Source organism: Salvia miltiorrhiza, chromosome 3 (genome assembly GCF_028751815.1).
Source record: "Salvia miltiorrhiza cultivar Shanhuang (shh) chromosome 3, IMPLAD_Smil_shh, whole genome shotgun sequence".
NCBI lineage: Eukaryota > Viridiplantae > Streptophyta > Magnoliopsida > Lamiales > Lamiaceae > Salvia > Salvia miltiorrhiza.
Genome location: NC_080389.1, coordinates 57,110,659 through 57,133,225, shown reverse-complemented (window position 1 = coordinate 57,133,225; position 22,567 = coordinate 57,110,659). Strand labels below are relative to the sequence as shown.

The following is a 22,567-nucleotide window of genomic DNA, read 5'->3' as shown; positions in this document are numbered from 1 at the left end:
GAAATTTCTAAAATCAAGTCATAATAATAATAGCCAAAAGGAAACGAAAGCAAAAAGTAACAACGACGATCATTTTCTTGTTGTTTAGACTTTAAGTCATAGATCCTTAGTCTTGCTTGAGGTCGAAAAAACTGGAGCAGAAATGATGATCAAATACTTCTTGATGCAAATAATGAAGTAGAGGCCATCTAACAATTGTTTTTCTAAAGTCAATAAAGTGAAAAATAAATACAAGTGACAACTTTGACGAATGCCGTTTTGTTCAGACTTATAGTCAGAGATTCGTGCATATGACTGGGTCACTATAGTCTTGTTTCCTTTTAATGAGTGAATTTTGTAGTGGAAAAAAATCTGAAGCACGAATGATGATTACTCAAAACTTCATCTTCCTCTTCACTTGTTCATCTCTCTTGATTGTTTTCTTTCAAACTTGTAATGCATTCGACTGCACCCCTTCTGCGTGTGGCGTTATTCGCAATATTAGCTCCCCTTTCCGCCTCAAGGGTGATCCCAACCACTGTGGTGATCGCAAATACGAATTAGTCTGCGAAAACAACGTCGCCTCAATTCATCTAAACTCCCATAAATACTTGGTGAAAACGATCAATTACAGTGACTTCACCATCAGGCTTGCTCATGTTTCCATAAGCAAAAACACCTGCTCTTTTCCTATGTCTTCTGCATATAATTTATTCGATCCTTATGTCTTGTATTTTAATCAGCTTATTTTTTTTATGAGCTGCGAGCATCCATTGCAAAATTCTTCATTGTCAACCCAAGTTACTGATTGTGAGCAAGGAAGACATACTTACATAAAGGTTGGCAACATGCGCCTCGCAGATGTGGAGTATATGTGCACAATAGTTTCCGTAGTTGCAACAGCTTGGAATTTTAAGGTTCTGAAAAATGTATCGCTCTCAGAAATCCATCAATCTCTGCTCTATGGATTTACTCTGTCTTGGAGTAGTAATTTTCTTTGTCGAAAGTGCAAAGTTGGTTGTATTCTGGAGGAGCCAAATGGCACTGCTACTTGCGCTGAGCCCCATTCTGATCTCTATTACCGCTGGGGTAAGACTGCTTAATTTCACAAGTTCAATTAACAAGTATAAAATTCCATTTCTATGCTGATGGTTTTCTGTATTCTGGAAAATGCAGATTACTTCATGGAATCCTTTCGACCCACCAGACCACCACAATATGAAGGTAAGATTAATTAATGTTTATGAAGAAACAAGAATAAAAACAATCGCAAGGTAATTAGATATGTAGTTCTCAACAGCTTTTCTTGTATTCCTCATGATCAGGTCCAATTGCAGGCTGTCTCATGGTTTTTATGGTCATAGTTGGTGAGCTCGTAAAGTTATGCTGCAGTTCTTTTGAATTTTGAAGACAAAAAATTTATAGGTATGCAATTCTAATTATGATTGTGGAGAACATTTGCAGCTGTTGTATTTGCAGGGGTAAGCATTCCAGCAAAGATCATTATTGGATTTGGCACCTCTTATTGGGTTGTTCTAAAACACTGTAAGAAATTATTACACACCTTTGTCTCGATTTATGATGATAAAGCAGATGAAAACTAGTGATGAGATTGTTATGCAAATCTTAATGGGAATGTTTTGAACTTAATCTTGCTATCATTTTTGTGGACTACTTGCAGGGGATCGCAGCGATAATCAACGTATCATTGGTGCGCTCACCACATATGCTTTAATATTTTGAGTTGTGGTCTTTATAAAGAAACTTCTATTGAATACTCTTCTTCTATTACTATTTAATGGCAGTTGTAAGTTATGAAGTAAGACTCATCGTTGGAATTGTTTGCGGAATGGGGTTCTTGATCTACAAATTCCGAAGAAGGCGCTTGTCGGTGTACGATGAAATAGAAGGCTTCCTGCAGAGTGACAACACACTCTCACCAATCAGATACTCCTATTCAGATATAAAGAAGATTACGAGAGGTTTTCGTGAAAAACTAGGCCAAGGAGGATTTGGTTCTGTTTATAAAGGAAAGCTCCGAAGTGGGCATCATGTAGCAGTTAAACTGCTAGAAAAATCCAGGGCAAATGGGCAAGACTTCATCAATGAAATTGGAACCATTGGGAGGATCCATCATGTGAACGTTGTCAAGCTTGTTGGATATTGTGCTGAAAGATCCAAACGCGCCCTCATATTCGATTTCATGCCCAATGGTTCCCTTGAAAAGTACATTTTCAAGGAAGAAAAAGCATCTTCATTGGATTGGGATATGAAATTCAAGATTGCAGTTGGAGTGGCTCGAGGAGTTGAGTATTTGCATCGTGGTTGTGATATCCAGATCTTACATTTTGATATCAAACCTCACAATATACTTCTTGATGATAAATTCGTCCCAAAAATATCAGATTTTGGGCTGGCCAAATTATGCTCCATAGAGAAGGACACTGTGACCATGACTGCTGCTAGAGGAACCATAGGCTATGTTGCTCCTGAACTCATCAATAGAAGCATTGGCGGAGTATCTTACAAGGCTGATGTGTATAGTTTTGGGATGCTGTTGATGGAAATGGTTGGCTTAAACAGAGGGTTGAGGGGAAACAATGATGATTCTAGCAAGTATTTTCCAGAGTGGATATATGACCAATTTAACCAAGGGAAGGGCATTGAAATTGAAAAAGCAGAGGAAAAGAATAGTAATGGTGATGAGAATGAGAGTAGAAAGAGTCTTGTACAGAAGATGACAATAGTTGCGCTATGGTGCATACAGATAAGGCCAGATGATCGTCCATCAATGAATAAAGTGCTACAAATGTTGGAAGCTGATGTTGAGCGTCTGCACATTCCTGATTATCCGCCTCAATCAGCCCATGTCGTTGGAAACGAGGAAGAGAGCTGGCATACAGATGCAACTGATTCTGTATCATTGCTACATTATAACAATGGGAGCAGCATTGAGATTACTATTGTTTGAATCTATTTTCTCCTCTGTTTTTGCATGAAATAGGTTCCTCTTTTATGTATGAGTTTCATAGCCTTCATTGCTTCAGCGATCTCTTCTACAGTGAAAAAAGTAATACATATATTGTTGTAGTTGTGATTTGCTCACAATCAGATGTCAACTCATCATAATTGAACTTGATGCGAATAAACTGTCCGGCTTCTCAAGTTTTGCGGTGATAAAACGATATATTTTCCTTTTGACTTTTATTATGTGATTAAATGGTGATATTTGCGAGCCTAACAAAGTGCCATATAATGAAGATGAACCTTAATTACTAGTCTTATTTGGCGTACGTCTGCATTTCCTATAATTATCTTTGATTAGGTTTTTGTTCCTATCGAGATTAATGAGACCTTGTAGATGACACTAAGAAGAGTTCGCAAACATGGTCAGCCACATTAATGAGACAAGTCAAGAAGCTGGATATAAAAAAAAAAAGATAGTATACATTAATATGGGGCAGTTGAGTCTACCGCCAAAACTTTAAAGCTATGCAAGTTGATAATGCATGAATCTCATATTATCGTTGATATCCTAATAAATGACATTTCATTCCTAATCAATTTTCTAGCTAGATCCTAACACAAAAAAATGAAGTTGTAAACTAACTAATAAATTTTCATGTTCAAGTCGTATCTAAGAAATTTCTAAAATCAAGTCATAATAGCCAAAAGAAAACTAAAGAAAAAAGTAAGGGACGATCATTTTGTTGCTGTTTAGACTTTATGTCATAGATCCTTAGTCTTGCTTGCATGCATACGATCACCGCATGCACTACAGTTTGTGCCCTTTAAGAGGTGAAGTTTGAGTGGAAAAAACTGCAGCAAGAATGATTTCATCTCTTTTAATTCTCTCAAAGTACGAGCAATTATCATATTTCAAAAGATAAAATAATTCAAGCATAAAATAATCATCAAACACTCAATTTCCTATAAAATTAATAGTTTAAGAATAATATTAAAAAACATGTATAAAAAAATGAGTGTTATCACATAACAAATCTGTTTATAATAATTTTATTATTGTTAGGCCCTATACACCACATTAATCTGAATCATTTTGGATACCCTAATATAACACATTTGAAAGCCTTGACTCAAGCAGTCAAGCTTATTTTGCTTCACATGAACATAAAATCTGTTGGAATTCCTCATATAAAATCTGTCCTCAGATACTTCAAAGTAGAGTCCTCCTCAAATTCTAGTACTTCTTTACAGTACCAATCCTTGCTTTTCTTGAATAATGATAACTCAGAAGCTCCTCACCTGTTCATCCCTCTTCATTCTCTCACTCCATTTCTTTCTATTTCAATCTTGTAATGCAAATTGCAGCCCTTCTGCGCGTGGGGCGCAATTCGCAGTATAAGCTCTCCTTTCCGCCTCAAGAATGATCCCATCAACTGCGGTGATCCACAGTACGAATTAGTATGCGAAGATAATGTTACCACACTTTATGTGCCCAACTCCCACAAATATCTTGCCAAAGCAATCGATTACCAATCCTTCACCATCAGGCTTGCTGCTGATCTTTTTTTCATAAACAACACCTGCTCTTTTCCTGCATATGAGAATTAGATCTATCCTTATACCATTGGCTATATTTCTACTCAGAATATTAATTTCTTGAGCTGCCAGTATCCGGTGCATAAGTCTTCTCTCTTAACCCAAGTCACTGATTGTGAGCAATCTAGCACACATACTTACATAAAGGTTGGGAAATTGAGCTGCACGGATATAGAGCATATGTGCACACTAGATTCCGTTCTGGAAACATCTTGGTATTTTACAGAATTGAATAATGTAGAAATACATGAAGCTCTGCTTTATGGATTTAATGTGGCTTTGGTTGAAGTTTATGTGTGGCATCAAGTGCCATGGAGTATTTTTGTGTAATCTCTGGCAAGGTGGCACACCTACTTGCGCCGAGTACCCACCTGATCTAGCTCAGAAGTGGGGTAAGAGTAATGATTTACAAGTTCAAACAAGTTTTAAATTCAAATTCTAGGCTGATACTTTTTTGTATTCTGGAATATGCAGAGCATGTCATGAATTCCTTCCGACCAGAATATGGAGGTAAGATTAATTAATGTCAGCGAAGAAACAAGAATAAAAACAAGCGCATGGTAATTAGATATATGTAGTTCTCAACAACTTTTCTTGTATTCCTCATCATCAGGTCCAATTGCAGGCTATCTCATGATTTTTATGCTCATAGTTGGTGAGATAGTAAATTTATGCTGCAGTTTTAAGATTTTCAGACGAGAAATTTTTAGTTTTGTAATTCTAATTAAGATTATTGAGAACATTTGCAGCTGTTATATTTGTAGGGGTAAGCATTTCAGCAAAGATCATCATTGGATTTGGTGCCTCTTATTTGGTCCTTGGAGAAGACTGTAAGAATTATTACACACTTTTGCCTCGATTATTTTGTGTAAATAAAGTAATTGAAAACTAGTGATGAGATTAGTTGGCAAATCTGAAACGGGATTGTTTTAAACTTATCTTGCTATCATGTTTGTGGACTACTTGCAGGGTATCGCAGAGATCAACGTATCATTGGTGCGCTCATCACATATGCTTTTATATTTCAAGTTGTGGTCTTTATAAAGTAACTTCTATTTATTTATTCAATATTCTTCTTCTCCTTAATTATTATTACTATTATTTTTTAATGGTAGTTGTAAGTTATGAAGTAAGATTCATAGTTGGAATTGTTTGCGGAATGGGCTTCTTGATCTACAAGTTTCGAAGAAGACGCATGTCGGTGTACGACGAAATAGAAAGCTTCCTACAGAGTGACAACAAACTCTCACCAATCAGGTACTCATATTCGGATGTAAAGATGATGACGAGAGGTTTAGAGAAAAATTAGGCCAAGGAGGGTTCGGTTCTGTTTACAAAGGAAAGCTCCGAATTGGGCATCACGTAGCAGTCAAACTGCTTGAAAAATCCGGGGCAAATGGGAAAGACTTCATCAATGAAATTGGAACCATCGGGAGGATCCATCATGTGAACATTGTAAAGCTTGTTGGATATTGTGCTGAAAGATCCAAGCATGCCCTCATATTCGATTTCATGCCGAATGGTTCCCTTGAAAAGTACATTCTCGACAAAAGAAAAACATGTTAATCGGATTGGGATATGAAATTTAAGATTGCAATTGGAGTGGCTCGAGGAGTTGAGTATATTCAAATCTTACATTTTGATATTAAACCTCATAATATACTTCTCGATGATAAGTTTGTCCCAAAAATATCAGATTTTGGGTTGGCAAAATTATGCTCCATAGAGAAGGACACAATGACAATGACTGCTGCAAGAGGGACCATAGGGTATGTTGCTCCTGAACTTATCGATAGAAGTATTGGTGGAGTGTCTTCAAGGCTGATGTATATAGTTTTGGGATGTTGTTGATGGAAATGGTGGGCTTAAACAGAGACTTGAGGGGAAACAAAGATGATTCTAGTAAGTATTTCCCATATTGGATATATGACTAGTTTAACCAAAGCAAGGACATTGAAATTGAAAAAGCAAAAGAAAACAATGGTCTTGCACATAAGATGACAATAGTTGCGTTGTGGTGGAGTCAGAGGACTTTTTAGGACAGTAACTTAGGTTGATTTGAAAATTAAGACAAAATTTTTTGAATTTGTAAAAATAGGACACTAATTTTTTTTAGAGTAAAATAGGACACTAATTAATAAGCGTCGTAAAAATAGGACATTTCTCGGCTGATAATTGGATGAGAAATGTCTTGCGGGTGCAACACTTATTAATTAGTGTCTTATTTTACTTTAAAAAAAAATTAGTGTCCTATTTTTACAAGTCCAAAAGTTTTTGTCCTAATTTTCAAATCAACCTAAGTTACTGTCCTAAAAAACCCTCGAACTCTGTTGTGGTGCATAGAGAAGAGACCAGATGATCGTCCATCAATGAATAAAGTGTTGGAAGGAGATATTGAACGCCTACAGATTCCAGAGTATCCGTCTCAATCAGCAGATATGGCAGGAAATGAGGAAGAGAGCTGGGATACAAGTGCAACTGATTCAGTATCACTGCTACACTATAACAAAGGTAGCAGCATTGAGATTACTATTGCTTGAATCTGTTTTCTCTCATCTGTTTTCGCTCGAGACGAGTTCCTCTTTTTATCTACTTATTTCACACCCTTCATTCCTCCATCGACTCTTGTAGGAAGAAAAATAATATAATGATGATCTCATCAAGCATCAACTCATATATATGCATGTACGTTTCTTGTACTTGTGTTATATATATATATATATATATATATATATATATATATATATATAGGGTGCAGTTATAATGAGAACCACACTTATCGTGAGAACATAAGAACCATTAAAATCAATGCATCTGCTATATAAATTAATGCATTCGCTATTAAATTTAATGCATCCGAAAACGAATATATCTGAGAATGTCGTTTATTAACTAATTACGACCTCATTCTTCGCTTGATAATGTTTTAATTAAAACTATTATTCCCATAGTTAAAACGTAGGTAATTTGTAATTGTTCATGTTTTTAGTTAATACTAGTAGAAACAACGTACGTTGTACGTGTAATTAAGGTTATTTTATTTGATAATCTATTATTTTAGAAAATCTATTAATTTTTTACTTTTATTAGATAATTTATTAAATGAATATATTTATCTATAAGCCTTATCAATAGCTATAGATATATATCACATAGATTAAGTGTAATATCTAATGAATTACTCCCTCCGTCCCACGAATCTTGACACGTTTGGTTTCGGCATGAGAATTAAGGAATTGTAGATTAGTGTTTTAAGTGTGTAGGTAATAAAGTATAAAAGTGATAAATTAGGAGAGGCCCGAGAGGGAATGTGATAAAGTAGGAGAGAAGGTAATAAAGTGATAAAATATGAGAGATAAAATAATACTCCATCCGTCCACTAATTCATGACCTAAGGAGCAAAACACGGGTTTTAAGAAAAAGTGTATTTTTATTAGTTGAGTGGAAAAAGGGACCCACAATTAATGTATTGTTTATTAGTTGAGTGGAGAAAAAGTGTATTGTTTTGGGACCCACCAATTAAATATAAATAAAAACTTACTAAAAATGGACAGGCCTTGAGTTGGTGGACGTCCCAAAAAGGAAAGAAGGCCTTGAATTAGTGGACGGAGGGAGTAATTGTTACTATATTTAGAAATGTGTCAAGATTCGTGGGACGAAGAGAGTAATATATTCTTGTAAATATATAATATGTAAAATAATTTTAAAATAAAATATATAATAATTAGGCTCTTTTTCTATTAGTATAGATACTCATCATAAAACAATTTTATTTTGCAAAATTTAATTTTCTTATTATGTATTTTATTTAAGGACAACAACTTATAAGCCTTTTTGCTAGCCGAACAGAGTGTGATAATGAAGTTTGCGTGATGGACCTTACAACTTACAAGTCTTGTTTTACGTCTGTTTTTATTACAAAATTACAAAATAAAAGCCTAACGTCGCTCCATGGAGGGACAAATCAGGAAATCAAAAATGTAACTAATCCTATAGGAATGAGTTGAGGATTAGTTTTGATAGATAAAAATAATAATAAATTAATTTCATATTTATTTTAATGGATTGAAACTTTTAGGTATCCAAGGTTCTTTATTATTTCAATCATTTGAAATAATTTTGCTTGATTTTTATTCCATTCAAAGGGTGGATCGAATTGAAGAAATCTTAATCTCAAAGATAAAATACTCAATCATTCATATAAATCAATCATGCAAATTACATTAAATGCCTCCTAAATTGAATAGAGCAAATAACATTAATATTTTGATTGTTTCAATCTCCAAGTATATAGATAAAGAGCTTAAGAAAACACACGAAAAATAAATAATAATATGAGAATAACTATTTCAAATAAACAAAAGTATAAGATTTAACTATTTGAGTTAGCCTTTCCAACTTTCTGTGCAAGTTTTTAAAGAATGCTAGTTATGTAAATAAAGGAATAATATGTAAACTTTCTACCGACTTGACTTTTATTTGCGACACCCGACATACTAATCAATATACATGTACGTGGCCGATTCAACGTCACAAAAATGATCTGTTGTCGTGGACTCGTCAACATCAGTTCTTACCTAGCTAGTCTTATTTTGCGTCTCTGCTGTCGTTTTCATAAAATAACCTAACTAGTAACTAGTTTTGTAAATACCAAATGATGATTAATTCGAATTTGGATGATCAGCTCCAATTAAGTGTAACCATGATCACAATTATTTTGATTCTGTCTCTCCTTTTCTTCGAAACTGGTGACGCAAACTGCACTCCATCTGCGTGCGGCATCATCCGCAACATCAGCTCCCCTTTCCGCCTCAAGGGCGATCCCAACCACTGCGGCGATCCCAGATTTGAATTAGCCTGCGAAGACAACGTCACCTTCGTCTATCAAAACTCTCACAAATACTATGTGAAAGAGATCAACTACGGCATCGCCAGAATCAGGGTGGTGGATGCTTCCATAAACAACAACAGCATCTGCTCTTTCCCCACTTATACTTTCATTACCGATGATGAATCTCCTTACCGGACCTTTAGTCATCATAGCTACCCCTATAATGGCTATACAGCCTCGCCTATATTTTTCATCAGCTGCCCAAATCAGTTGAGCAATTCTTCCCTCTTTACAGATATTACAGATTGTGCTTCAAATTCATCCCTTCCCACTCCTAGATATGATTATATCAAGGTCGGCCGCATGGAGAAGCCCTCAGAGGTACCACACAGGTGCACTGTAGACGTGGTAGCGTTCACGTCGTCGGAATTTAAGGATTCCGGCAACGTATCACTTTCAGAAATCCACCAATCTCTTTTGTATGGATTTGAGCTCTACGTGTGTTCGTGGTGGTGGTGTAGAAGAACAACCTCAAACTGGGGTACGGTCATGGATTTTCATCATTAATTAGTATTTTATCCTAATTTCTTTGTATATGCTGCTAATTGCATCTATTCTGGAAAATGCAGACAAATTCACAAATCGCTTACTAGGAACTAATGGTAATTATTAAGTATTCTCATTTCTGTGTTTAATGAAAACCAACAATTAATATTATCTGATCATAATTAATCCTCAATACTTGAATTGTCTTGGATATCTGCAGGGCTTCTTCTCCTAATTCCTCTGGCCATTCTAGGTGCCTATACTTAACAATTCACTCTTCTTTATCATGGATAAGATAACATCATCTCTAGAATTCTAATTTTGTCAAAACAATTCCAGTTTTTTTAATTGCAGGGGTAAGCCCTCCCTGTGACCATCATCATCGGATTAACCGGTGCATTAGTACTCTCATTTACTTCCTTACCGGAGAACTGTAAGAATCTTTACAATGTGTTTTTCTCTTACAAATCATTCCTTAGTTTATCTTTATAGTCTCACTGCATGTCTGTCTTTCTACTATATATTGTTTCTCAAAAATAATCTTTTTTGTTTGTCTTGTATTTGTGAACTTGCAGGGCCCTACTCATTCACTGACTATTTATTCCCTCATGGAGTTGGATTGGGATCTAATTTCTTAATAATTGGTAATAAGCTCTAAATTTATATTGTAGTTACTATTTCAAATTTTAATTTTCATGTGGATTGGCCGATCCCACCTTATTTGGGCCAGAAGTTGGCTTACCCCATTTGATTATATTTTAATTTTAAAATTTATGAATATTGCAGCGCTTCTCGTGATTTCTCTCGCCATTGTAGGTGCGCATTTAATTTACGTGTCCCTACATATTTAATAATTTTGTCTTGTTAATCAATTTTCTGACATCAATGAAGAGAGAGGATTCAACTTGTGATGAAAAGTAGAAAGGATAAGATTGCTATGATTCTAATTTTGTCAAAATTACTGCAGTTTGTTTTACTGCAGCAGTAAACATCCTTGTGGGGATCACTGTGGGACTCGCCGGTGCTTTGATACTCTCATTTATTTTGATGAGAAACTGTAAGAAACTTCACATTCATTTGTCTTTTTAATGTCGTCAATTTCTCCTTTTTTTACTCTTTAGTTCTTGGTTAAATATTCGTTATGTTTATATATCATGCAGTTTCCTACTCATTTGGAGTTGGTGTCGCACCTAAATTCATATTCACTGGTGCGCTTTAATATTGTGTCCAAGTACCATTTCCAATTATAAGTTTTTGGTTCATTTTAACATTTAGAGAAATTGATCTTTTCAACTTTGTCCATTTTTTTTATCTCAGGCGTCATCTCAAGCATGGTTATTTGTGCACCAAGGATCATCATTTGCCCTTTGGCAGCGTGGTTTTTGATCTACAAATTCCGAAGAAGGCGTTTTTCCACATTTGACGCAATAGAATGTTATCTACAAGGCGACAACAAACTCGCGCCAATTAGGTACTCCTATTCAGATCTAAAAAAGATGACTAAAGGTTTTCAAGAAAAACTAGGCCAAGGAGGCTACGGTTCTGTTTTCAAAGGAAAACTTCGAAGCGGGCATGATGTAGCAATCAAATTGCTCGGAAAATCCAGCGGAAACGGACAAGACTTTATGAATGAAATAGCAACTATTGGAAGGATACATCATGTCAATGTGGTGGAACTAGTTGGATACTGTGCACAAGGCTCCAAACGTGCCCTTGTCTATGATTTCATGCCAAATGGTTCCCTTGAAAAGTATTTATTCAATCGAGATAAAATTACTTCCTTAAATTGGAATACAAAGTTTGATATTGCAGTCGGAGCGGCTCGAGGGATTGAGTATTTGCACCGAGGGTGTGATGTTCAAATCCTCCATTTTGACATCAAGCCTCATAATATACTTCTTGATAACAATTTTGTTCCCAAAATATCTGATTTTGGGCTGGCAAAATTTTTCTCTACAGACAAGAATGCAGTGACCATGACTGCTTGTAGAGGAACCATAGGGTATGTTGCTCCTGAATTAATCAGCAGAAGTATTGGGGCAGTGTCTTACAAAGCTGATGTTTATAGTTACGGAATGTTGCTGGTGGAAATGTTGAGCTTAAAGAGAGACTTGATAGGAAACACTGATGATCCCAACCAGTATTTTCCAAATTGGATATACGGCTGCTTTAATCAAGGCAAGGATATTGAAATGCTGAAAGCTATTGAAGATGTTGGCGACGATGATAGTATGAGGAAAATTGCTCGAAAAATGACAATAGTTGCGTTGTGGTGCATACAGATGAACCCAGATGATCGTCCATCAATGAATAGGGTATTAGAAATGTTGGAAGGTGATGTTGAGCGCCTACAAATTCCCAATTATCCGTCCCAATCAAACCATATCGTAGTAAATATCGATCAAACTGAGATTACATATTCCAGTTGGTCTTTACCTAGGCTACATGATGATGTAACCTCCTCTGCTTAGATTACTGTTGATTGTTGAAGAGTGAGAGTGTAAAACAACAGTCATGGGCTTATAAAAGCTTGAATATGTCCATACTATTTATGTGTAGATTTATAGACCCGGCCTCACTTGGTTCAGTTAATAATAGATTTTTTTATGAAACTTGCAGAAATGTTTTGCACATAGTTAAAAGGTTCTACATAATTAAGAAATAGTCCGTAAATTCGACTTTTAAAGCTATAATTTACAATTAAAATTTAATAAATAACTTTTAAATTTTTTGTGTGAAAGGTAAAATGATAAATATATATGACCAATTTTTAATTTTTTTATTTTAATAAATATATTTTTATTATTTTAATTTGAATATTTTTAAAGTCTACTCAGAACGTAATTCATATAGTGAAATCAAACTAATACTCTGGAGTGAGTCAGATTCGATGCAAAAATATCAAATTATTTCGTGTCACTATAAGATGATAAAAAGTTTTTTCGTTTTGAGAAAAATGATAAAAAGTTAAGCGCGTTCCAACTTCCGTTCACTAAGAGGGGGGTGTTTGGCTGAGCTTATAAGTTGTTTAGGAGCTTATAAGCTCCTTCAAAATGTTTGGCAAAATAAACTCCTAAACAGCTTATAAACTCCAAAAATAAGCTCCAAGAGCTTATAAGCTCCTCAAAAAATAAGTTCTTCTACCCCAACTTATTTTTTTATAATCTCATATGCAACAATCATTTTACAAATATTTTTCAACTATAATTTATTATTTTCATCATTAATCATTTAAGTTCATTTCTCGTCGATTTTCTCTCTCTAGCAAAAAATTCTCTCTCTAGTTTATAAGCTCAATTATCCAAACACTTTAACAACTTATAAGCTTTTAAAAATTACATCTTATAAGCTCTTAAAACACTCTCCAATGCATGGTGTCTTAGATGGTAGTCCCCACCTAAGACACACCCCTCTCCAATGCATTGAGTCTTAGAGAGTGTCTTAGATCCTCATTTCCACAAAATACATATTTCTACACTTTTATTTATAATTCTCAATTTCATTAAAATTAAAATTAAATATTACAATAATTAAAATAAAATTAAAGACATAATTAAAAAATTACATAATTTTAATAATAAAAAAATTACAATAATTAAAATTAACAATAAATATTACTAATTTAAATACAATACAATGAATTAAATAACAATAATTAAAAATTGGGCTAAAAATTAAAAGGAATTAAAAAAGTCAAATCAATTACCTACCCACCCACCGCCCCACTCCACCCCTTCTTCTTCTTCTTCTTCTTCCCCCATCTCTCATCTCTCTATAAATTTTTCGTTTTTTTTTTTAATTCTTCTTCCCCCATCTCTCCTCTCTTCTTGTAATTGTTCGTTTTTTTTTTAATTTCCGCGCGTCTCCCACACGCGACCATCTTTTCTCTCCTTCACCCCGAGTCTCCACTTCGACGCGGCCTCGCATCAGGCCGGCTCTCCAGCGCGGCCACCCTCCCAGCGCCCCGGATCGACGCTCCCTTCGACTCGACGACTGGAGATGCTCTAAGCTCTTTAAAATAAGCTTAGCCAAACACTTCAAAACTTTGACCAAACCTGCGACAAAAAGAAAAATTAACGCGGCACAAATTCCACACCGAGTTATCAAATCTGATTGATGCTTTCTAAATTTTTTTTCGATGCCAATCGATTACCGTTGAATTACTTTCCAATATGCTATTTAAGTAAACAAAAAATTAATTAATACCTGTTCGCTATTATTTTCACCACGCCGCAAGTATACGGTGTAGTTGCAATAAGTGGAAGCAAGGTCGTATCCCACAAGGATTGGTGAATTCAAACTTCAAAATACTATTAATAAGTTGTTTTCAATCTATTTAGACAACCAAAGATGAAGAGGTATTGAAGGTTAAAACAAAGCTAAATAAAGCAAGTAAATAAAATAACAAGAAAATAAACTTAATTTATAAATTGGGGAATGACTCGAAGGAAAGTTATCCTAGGGACTAGATTTCGATGGATCGTAATGAACTTCAATCTAAAGCAATATTAAGGCCTACTTATCTAGGGCGATCCCCCCACTAGTTTTAGCCCCCTCCCGGACGACTAAAACAGTAGATTACGGGACATAATTGCCGTCCCCGGTCAATTTCTAACCTATAACTCCCAAGAGCACAAAAGATCAACAAGCCCTCACCCAACTCTCAACCTCCCGGTTTATTGAGATGATATGTTTCAAGCTCCTAATCTATTGTAATTATCCTCTCCCGATTCAAATCACAAATTAGAAATGCACAAAAGGTGCCCAACCAATCATACAAGAGATAAATCTAGGGCTTGAAAAGATAACAATAAGCACAATCAAAATATATATTAAACAAAGAAATCAATCCATTACAAATCCATCTAATCTAATCCCTAAGATAAGGGATTTTAGCCAAGCATATTCATAATAAAAACAAATCCCAAGTCATAAGAAAACATAAATAAAGATATAGAGAGATAGAGATTCATAGACAAATCCTATAATCTTGATCTTCAATCATGTAGTCTTGATGAGCTCCTTTCCAAGTCTTCCCCTTCTTTCTTTGATTTTGGTATTGTTCTTGTGTGTGGAAGAGAGAAAATGGTAGAAATGGAGGCTAGGGTTTGGAATTGGAGTGTTGGGGAAGATGAAAAATGTGTGGGAATGGTGAATGGTATGAGAAAAGAGGGGGAAAAAGGAGTTTTGGGGCTAAAAATCCCGTCTGGGCCCACAAAAACGCACAATTCCGCCTTTTGACCGCGGTCACGGCCGTGACAGCGGTACAGGACCGTGGGAGAGCTTTTGGAGGGGGCCCGCGGTCAGGCCCGCGGCCGCGGCCCGGACCGCGGGTGCCGTCTGGCGGTCTGGACAATTTTGGAGCAGAGGCCCGTGGTCGGGCCCGTGACCGCGGCCCGGACCGCGGGGTACTGGGCTCTGTGTGCAGTCCGCTTGTTTTGCTTCGTTCTCCCTCGTCCGGACTCGGATTTGGTCGCCGTTTGCGCTCACGGATTCCTCTCGAGACGTACTTCAATCTCATGTCTTCAAAATCCTCCAATTAATCCTTGATTTTTCCTGAAATTACTCCAAAACTACACCAACACATCAAATCTTCATAAAACTAAATATTCGGGCACAAACAAGCATTCACAAGCAAAACATGAAGGGAAATGACAACAAATCATGTGGAATTGAGGTACGAAAACCATGTTTGTCAATACCATTCCCTCCGACCATTTATTTTCGTTTTATTTCATAATTATACGGATTTTAAACATTGTTTGAATGTGTTGCGAGTAGAATATAAATCTCACATTTATTATAGTTTTAAATTGATTAATTTAATTGAGTGATGAGTCTAGAATAATAATATTTATAATAATAAAAAGTAATATTGAAAATTAAAATTAAAAAGTTGTGAGTTAAACTTATTAAAAGTAGAATGAATTAAGTTTTTATGGACGAATCAAAATAAAAAAATGAGTCATAAATTGAAGGACGAAAAAAGTATATTTTTATCTTCAAAATTGATTGCTATTTTTTTTAGATGGTCATCCAACAATAGAAAAATAAATCAATTTTCTTTTGAACAAAAGAGAATATTTGGGTTTGAACCCAAACCTTATTGTTAACATAGGAGTTCATATAATCATTTAAATGTTCAAAGGGAAGAAGAAATCTTATTAACTACTCCCTATGTTCCATTTATCTTGGCAAATTTGTTTTGGACACGAATATTAATAATAAGGTGTTAAGAGTGTAGAGTGGATAAGGACCACTTATTTAATGTGTCTAGAAAAAATATGGACCACATATTTATTTTGAAAAATAGTATTATTATAAATAAGACAAATTAAAAAAAAGTATGCCAAGATAAGACAAAATTAAAATCTAGCCTATGAAATAAAAATATTAAAAAATAACTAGTTTTTGAGCAAAAGTACAAAATTACTCATAACATTAAAATATAAAAATTTAGCCACTCATTTCAAAGCGCCCCCCCCCCCCAGCCAAAAATAAAAATTTATTTTTTACTCTCCCTGCCCTGTCCCCCCACCCACCAACCCCCCCCTCCCCCGACCACCTACTCCCAAGCAAAATTTTATTTATTTATTTTTTACTCTTCCCCCAAGTCAATTTTTTTTTGTTTCTTTTACTTCTCCACCCCCTGCACCCCCAAGCCATTTTTTTTATTACTTTCTCACCCCTATGAAATTATTAAATGTTTTTTAATTCACAATTAGATCTATGAATTCATTATTTAATATTCTTGAATTCACAACCAAATCTATGAATTCATAACTTAATGTTCTTGAATTCACAACCACGTTTATGAATTCACAGCTTAATATTCTTGAATTCACAACCAAATCTATGAATTCACAACCAAAATACATTCTAGTTTTAGTTGTGAATTCAAACTTTAAAAACTCAAATTCACAACAAAAATAAATTCTGGTTGTGAATTCACAACCAAAAAATTCTGGTTGTGAATTCATAGTCAAAAAGTTTTGGTCGTGAATTCGACTGGTTGTGAAATGCGCGAATTTTAAAAGGGGTATGTTTAAAGGATAAAATGATAACAATGATCATTTTTTTATTTTTTTTATTTTAGTGGACAATTTTTAATTTTACTAAAACAAATAAGCTATTCTCAAAAGCAACTCTTTAATTTGTAAACATAAATTTATATTATTCATATATTATAGGTTCGCACTTGGCGACTGCCTATACGTGTTGACAAAAACAGGTCAATGAATTTTATTAAGACCAACTTTATCGGTGGCTGTTTGGCAAACTAGTCAAACGCCGCATAGGAAAAAGAAAAAAAAAATGAAAAAATGACAAAGAATGGAACGGAGATGGTCGACCGAATGAAATATGAGATCAAGCTGGTCTCTCACTCCTCTATATTTTATTGATAAAAAAGACATTTGTTTTTATTCTATTCATTTTAGGGATTATATTTAGATAAATAAAATTATATATTTTTTATATAAAGTATTAAAAAATTAAAAATATAAAAATGATCCTTTTTTTATTTTCTATAAATAGATAATTCTTGTTGTATTTTAACACATCTTTAAATTATCTTCTTCTTTTTCCCCTCTTTACATATAACATCTACTTCTTACGTCCAGGCAATAGGCTAGAAAACTCCTAAAAGAGAGGAGCTCAGGTTTTAGAAACAAAATTATTATTTTTTTGAGAGAATTTAAGATAAAATTATTGAGTGTATTGAATGGAGATTGAGTCCCACACCTTTTTCTAAATAGTGGGAGAAAAAGTTTGTGGGGTCATTTCTAAATAAGAAAATATCACAATTCTCAGGGACGTACCGACATAGTAATAAAGTCACAATTTTCAGGAACATATGGAGTAATTAGTATTGAAAATGATAAGAAAAAATGTGTTATAATTAATATTGAAAGTTGTGAAAAGTAAGAGTAAAAGTGGTGGGGTAGTGTCCTAAAATGAATAAAAAATTATTTGGGGACTGCCCAAAAAAGAAAGATAAAGAAGTTATTTGCGGAACAGATGGAGTATAAGTATTTCTTTTTTAATTTTTCAATGTATCGAGACAATAATTCTTTCTTCAATTCTCGCTAGCAGTATGTGATCAATCATATATGACAAAAATTTGGCGATCAAAATTAAATGCTTAGTATGTATTGTTGTAATTTATGTTCTTAATTTGTCGTAATTTGAATTTTTATTTTTTCTTGTTTTTTAATTTTTAGTGATATTTTAATTTATATTTAATATTATTAAAATTATAATGATTAAAAATAATAATAAATAATTATATATAATATTGTGGTGTGGTAATTGGAGTGGTTATTGATATATAAACCAACAAAAATAGAGATGGTTGAGTTGAGATAAATATTAAAGATGCATAATAAAAAAAATAATTAAATATTACACATGGTTGGATGATTGGAGGATTGGGGTGATAATTAATAAACGTATATAGTCTAAGTTGAATTATTAATGGAGCCAATAATTCTCGTTTAGCTAAACTCCATTTGGTAAAGATGACAACTGAAACCATCCTCTTCCTCACATCTTCATCTCTCTTAATTCTCTTATTTCAAACTTGTGATGCCAAGTACTCTTATTGCAGCCCTTCTGCGTGTGGCGTTATTCGCAACATTAGCTACCCTTACCGCCTCAACGATGATCCCAACCACTGTGGCGATCGCAGATATGAATTAGCATATGTGAGAACAATGTCACCTTCCTCTATCTAAACACCCATAAGTTCTACGTCAAACAGATCAACTACCACAACCACACCATCAGGCTTGCTCATGCTTCCATAAAAAACGACACCGTCTGCTCTTTTCCCACTTTTTCAGCATATCCCTATAACTTCACCATTGCTTTTAATCTTGGTTACTATGGCAGTCCATATGTTGAGCGACTTTATCCCATCAATTTTCTGAGCTGCTCAAATCCATTGAAGAATTCTTCCCTCTTTACAGATATCGCTACTCAATGTGCCTCTAGATATGATTATGTAAAGGTCGGCCACATGAATGCCTCAGAGGTACCGCCTATGTGCGGAATAGATCTGATAGCGATGACGTCGTGGGAGTTTGAAGATCTCAACAACGTATCGCTATCAGAAATCCACCACTCTCTCTTGTATGGATTTGACCTTCTCATCTGCCAGGACTGCAGAGAATATTCATACTCTACGTGGGGTAAGAAATAGTGGGAGATGTGATATTGTGTTACGTTTGTAAAAACCATTTCCTTCTCAATCTCATCTCTATCATTAATCATGCATCCTTGTGATATGTATTTCCTAATGTTTTTTGTATATTCGTGGAAATGCAGATGAATTCGTAAAGTTTTTTGTCATAAGACTTACAGGTAAGGATTCCTGCGCCCACTCCTTTTCTAGTAGCAAATAATTTATTTGGGAAATATTTGAAGTTCAAATATTCTCTTGATATTCCTCAATGTTTATCTTCTTTATCTACAGGCCCTGTCTTGATGGTTCTGGTAATTGTAGGTACGCACTTGATTTATTTTTTTCGAATTAAGATATTATTACAGTTTTATTTTGTCCATCAATTTTGTAGTATCAATATGAGCATAAAAGATTCACTTTGTGACGATGAGAATGCTGGAAATATTCTAATTTTGTCAGAAACGTTCCAGTTCTCATAAGTGCAGCAATAAGCCCTCCTGTAATGGCCATCATTGGATTCGCTGTGGTGGTAGGACTCTCATTACATGTTGCCTTATACAGTTATTGTAAGAATGCTTAATTAGCTTCCTTTGTGATCATGTTGTGCTACTTATACTTTTACACTTCTTTCTTACATGTTTCTTTTTGCATTTCATGCATTCAATATCTTTGCAGGGCACAAGCACAATTATGTTTTCCAAAGCAACGGTGCGTTTTAAATTTCTGCTGTAGTTACTAATTCAAGTTTTGAGACTTTGAATAAGCCTGCTTAAAATCCTTTTTGATACTTTTCTTCATGTCTATGTATTAATATTATACTTTTCTCTATTTCTAAGTGACTCAGTTGTTTAAGTTTTCAAACAAATAAGTAGATTTTAGGCGCATTATTTTATTGAATGTAGCAGGGTCAACAAGTGATTAATAGTATCTATTTGTTTCTTAATTACAATTTAGAAAAATGCGTTTTTTTTTTTGGAAGCCAAAGATCTGATATATACATACTCTGTTTTTGCTTGAACTTTTGAAATACTTCGTTTGAGTAGAATGTAACTAGAGTTTACTATTAAGAATTAGTAGATAAAAATAATAAGATTACTTCCTTTTTTATTTTGATAATTCTATCACTTAAGCTAATTTTGTTTGATTCATATATCATTAAAAAAATAAAATTATAAAAATTCTAATATAAAGAATAAAAATACTCAATCATACAAAGTAAACACTCCAAATATATAATAGTATATATTTGATCCATCTATCACCTTCTTTTTCCAGCACAATCAGCCATCATTCCAACCGTCATCATGATCTGTGCACCAAGGCTCATCATTTGCCCCTTCGTAGTGTGGCTTTTGATTCACAAATTTCGAACAAGGCATTTCTCCTTATTTGAGGGAGTAGAATCGTTCCTACAAAGTGAAAACAATCTTGCGCCAATTAGATACTCCTATTCGGATATTAAAAAGATGACTAAAGGTTTTCAAGTCAAACTAGGTGAAGGAGGCTACGGTTCAGTTTACAAAGGAAAGCTTCGAAGCGGACATGATGTAGCAATCAAACTGCTTGGAAAGTCCGGAGGAAATGGGCAAGACTTTATGAATGAAATAGCAACTATTGGAAGGATACACCATGTCAATGTGGTGAAACTAGTTGGATATTGTGCACATGGCTCCAAACGTGCCCTTGTCTATGATTTCATGCCCAACGGTTCCCTTGAAAAATACCTCTTCAATCCAGAAAAGATGGACTCGTTGAATTGGAACAAAAAGTTTGAGATTGCAGTTGGAGTTGCTCGTGGGATTGAGTACTTGCATCGAGGGTGTGATGTTCAAATCCTCCATTTCGACATCAAGCCTCATAACATACTTCTTGATGACAACTTCGTTCCCAAAGTATCTGATTTTGGGCTGGCAAAATTTTTCTCCACGGACAAGAATGCAGTGACCATGACTGCTTGTAGGGGTACCATAGGGTATGTTGCTCTTGAACTCATCAGCAGAAGTATCGGTGCAGTCTCTTACAAGGCTGATGTTTATAGTTTCGGAATGTTGTTGATGGAAATGGTAAACTTAAAGAGAGACTCGATGGGAGACAATGGTGATTCCGATCAGTACTTTCCATACTGGATCTATGATCACATCAACCAAGGCAAAGATATTGTAATTGGAAAAGCTGATAGTGATGAAGATGATAATATGAGGGAAGTTGCTCGAAAAATGACAATAGTTTCATTATGGTGCATACAAATGAATCCAGATGATCGTCCACCAATGAATAAAGTGTTGGAAATGTTGGAAGCTGATGTGGAACGTCTACTAATTCCTGATTATCCATCGCAGTTGACCCAAAGTGTAGTTAATGTGGATATAAGTGGGATGACATGGTCGAGTGCAGATTCAGTGCGCTTGCTACATGATGAAGATGATGCAGTAGCCTCTTCTTTGGAGATTACTGTTCAAGAGTGACAACTTATGCAACAACAACACAATCACGGGCATGTTCTAATCTATACTAATAGAAAAAGAGCCTAAGCATTCTATGGGACAATTTATAGATTGTCTATTTTACCCATGTTATATATTTATATTATATACTTATAAAATATAAATTTATTTTGATATACATCTATTTATCACCCAAATGCCAAATCTATAAAAAATACTTATTGCATTAGAATTCTATTTGATATATGTCATCCAAATCTTTACTATATTAACCTACTTACTCTTAATTATAAATATATTTATAACTAAAAACTAATTAAATCTTGGTAATAATATAATATTAACATAATACGATTTACATTACGTAATATTTTCTGTTGGTCGTAATGGATATTTTTATTACATTTTCTTTTTACCAGTTTTTTTTATAACTAAACATATAGATTATGTATGATAAGAAAAAAAATAAATTTGAAGATATTCTGTAATTTTGACAGAGATGCTAATTAGTAATTACCATTGGAACGAGGGGTTAAAAAATGGGATTTTGATTATCAATTTTGTTCACTGAAATATCAAAAGTATGTTAATTATCATTTAACATCATGCTAAACTTAGATCAAGTGATAAATTAAATATAATTAATCGGGTTTTGATTAATTAATACTTTTATGTTATGTTTAGGAGGCCCTTCTTACCTTATAGCTCCACCAAACTATATATAGGCATATGCATTACATTAGTTTGGAATAAGACAATTCGTAAAAATATGCATGACACTGGGTGGGAAAAAAGACATCTAGGGATAATTTTGATAGTGTGAGGGGGCATTTACTATTGAGGGTTGACGTAATAGATAAAAATAGCATAAGCCAACCATTATTATTAAGATGGATTGAAGCTTTGAGATATCTCAAGGCCTTTAGTAATTTATAAGTTTAAGCTAACTTGCTTGATTCTTATACAATTGAAAGGAGGAATGGAGAAATCCTAATAATGAGAATAAAAATTCTCAATCAT

General features: G+C 34.3%; 4 protein-coding genes and 1 pseudogene across 5 annotated transcripts; all 5 read left to right on the top strand.

The window, feature by feature from the left end:
* Positions 1 to 118: 118 nt before the first annotated feature.
* Positions 119 to 3,161, top strand: LOC131014662 (LEAF RUST 10 DISEASE-RESISTANCE LOCUS RECEPTOR-LIKE PROTEIN KINASE-like 2.5). Its single transcript, XM_057942702.1, has 6 exons — positions 119 to 1,068; positions 1,156 to 1,203; positions 1,305 to 1,346; positions 1,444 to 1,524; positions 1,661 to 1,690; positions 1,785 to 3,161. Exons 1-6 carry the CDS (start codon positions 324 to 326, stop codon positions 2,948 to 2,950), a joined length of 2,112 nt encoding a protein of 703 aa, XP_057798685.1. The 5' UTR covers positions 119 to 323; the 3' UTR covers positions 2,951 to 3,161.
* A 2,449-nt stretch (positions 3,162 to 5,610) lies between these two features.
* LOC131019047 (rust resistance kinase Lr10-like) lies at positions 5,611 to 7,082 on the top strand (annotated as a pseudogene).
* Positions 7,083 to 9,196: 2,114 nt separating this feature from the next.
* Positions 9,197 to 10,006, top strand: LOC131014661 (uncharacterized). Its single transcript, XM_057942701.1, has one exon. It carries the CDS (start codon positions 9,197 to 9,199, stop codon positions 9,938 to 9,940), a length of 744 nt encoding a protein of 247 aa, XP_057798684.1. The 3' UTR covers positions 9,941 to 10,006.
* LOC131014660 (rust resistance kinase Lr10-like) lies at positions 9,774 to 12,541 on the top strand. The gene is made up of 9 exons (XM_057942700.1): positions 9,774 to 9,914; positions 10,003 to 10,035; positions 10,140 to 10,172; positions 10,259 to 10,352; positions 10,495 to 10,563; positions 10,706 to 10,735; positions 10,887 to 10,976; positions 11,080 to 11,127; positions 11,237 to 12,541. The coding sequence occupies exons 7-9, from the start codon at positions 10,967 to 10,969 to the stop codon at positions 12,388 to 12,390; spliced, it is 1,212 nt and encodes a 403-aa protein (XP_057798683.1). The 5' UTR covers positions 9,774 to 9,914; positions 10,003 to 10,035; positions 10,140 to 10,172; positions 10,259 to 10,352; positions 10,495 to 10,563; positions 10,706 to 10,735; positions 10,887 to 10,966; the 3' UTR covers positions 12,391 to 12,541.
* A 5,882-nt stretch (positions 12,542 to 18,423) lies between these two features.
* Positions 18,424 to 21,603, top strand: LOC131014659 (rust resistance kinase Lr10-like). Of its 2 annotated transcripts, none has more exons than XM_057942698.1 (6): positions 18,424 to 19,110; positions 19,247 to 19,282; positions 19,395 to 19,424; positions 19,574 to 19,669; positions 19,779 to 19,811; positions 20,379 to 21,603. In XM_057942698.1, exons 1-6 carry the CDS (start codon positions 18,939 to 18,941, stop codon positions 21,566 to 21,568), a joined length of 1,557 nt encoding a protein of 518 aa, XP_057798681.1. In that variant the 5' UTR covers positions 18,424 to 18,938; the 3' UTR covers positions 21,569 to 21,603. The 2 variants fall into 2 exon arrangements, with proteins under 2 accessions (XP_057798681.1, XP_057798682.1); XM_057942699.1 differs by having other exon boundaries at positions 19,037 to 19,110; positions 19,563 to 19,669.
* Positions 21,604 to 22,567: the final 964 nt, after the last annotated feature.

Bases quoted from the DNA above. Each gene is read 5' to 3' on its own strand.
- LOC131014662 (XM_057942702.1), top strand. From the start codon at position 324: ATGAGTGAATTTTGTAGTGGAAAAAAATCTGAAGCACGAATGATGATT. The intron at 1,347-1,443 runs GTGAGCTCGTAA...GAACATTTGCAG, and splicing joins GGTTTTTATGGTCATAGTTG to CTGTTGTATTTGCAGGGGTA. The intron at 1,691-1,784 runs GTGCGCTCACCA...ATTTAATGGCAG, and splicing joins CGATAATCAACGTATCATTG to TTGTAAGTTATGAAGTAAGA.
- LOC131014661 (XM_057942701.1), top strand. From the start codon at position 9,197: ATGATGATTAATTCGAATTTGGATGATCAGCTCCAATTAAGTGTAACC.
- LOC131014660 (XM_057942700.1), top strand. The intron at 11,128-11,236 runs GTGCGCTTTAAT...TTTTTATCTCAG, and splicing joins ACCTAAATTCATATTCACTG to GCGTCATCTCAAGCATGGTT.
- LOC131014659 (XM_057942698.1), top strand. From the start codon at position 18,939: ATGAATGCCTCAGAGGTACCGCCTATGTGCGGAATAGATCTGATAGCG. The intron at 19,670-19,778 runs GTAAGAATGCTT...ATATCTTTGCAG, and splicing joins TGTTGCCTTATACAGTTATT to GGCACAAGCACAATTATGTT. The intron at 19,812-20,378 runs GTGCGTTTTAAA...TTCTTTTTCCAG, and splicing joins TTATGTTTTCCAAAGCAACG to CACAATCAGCCATCATTCCA.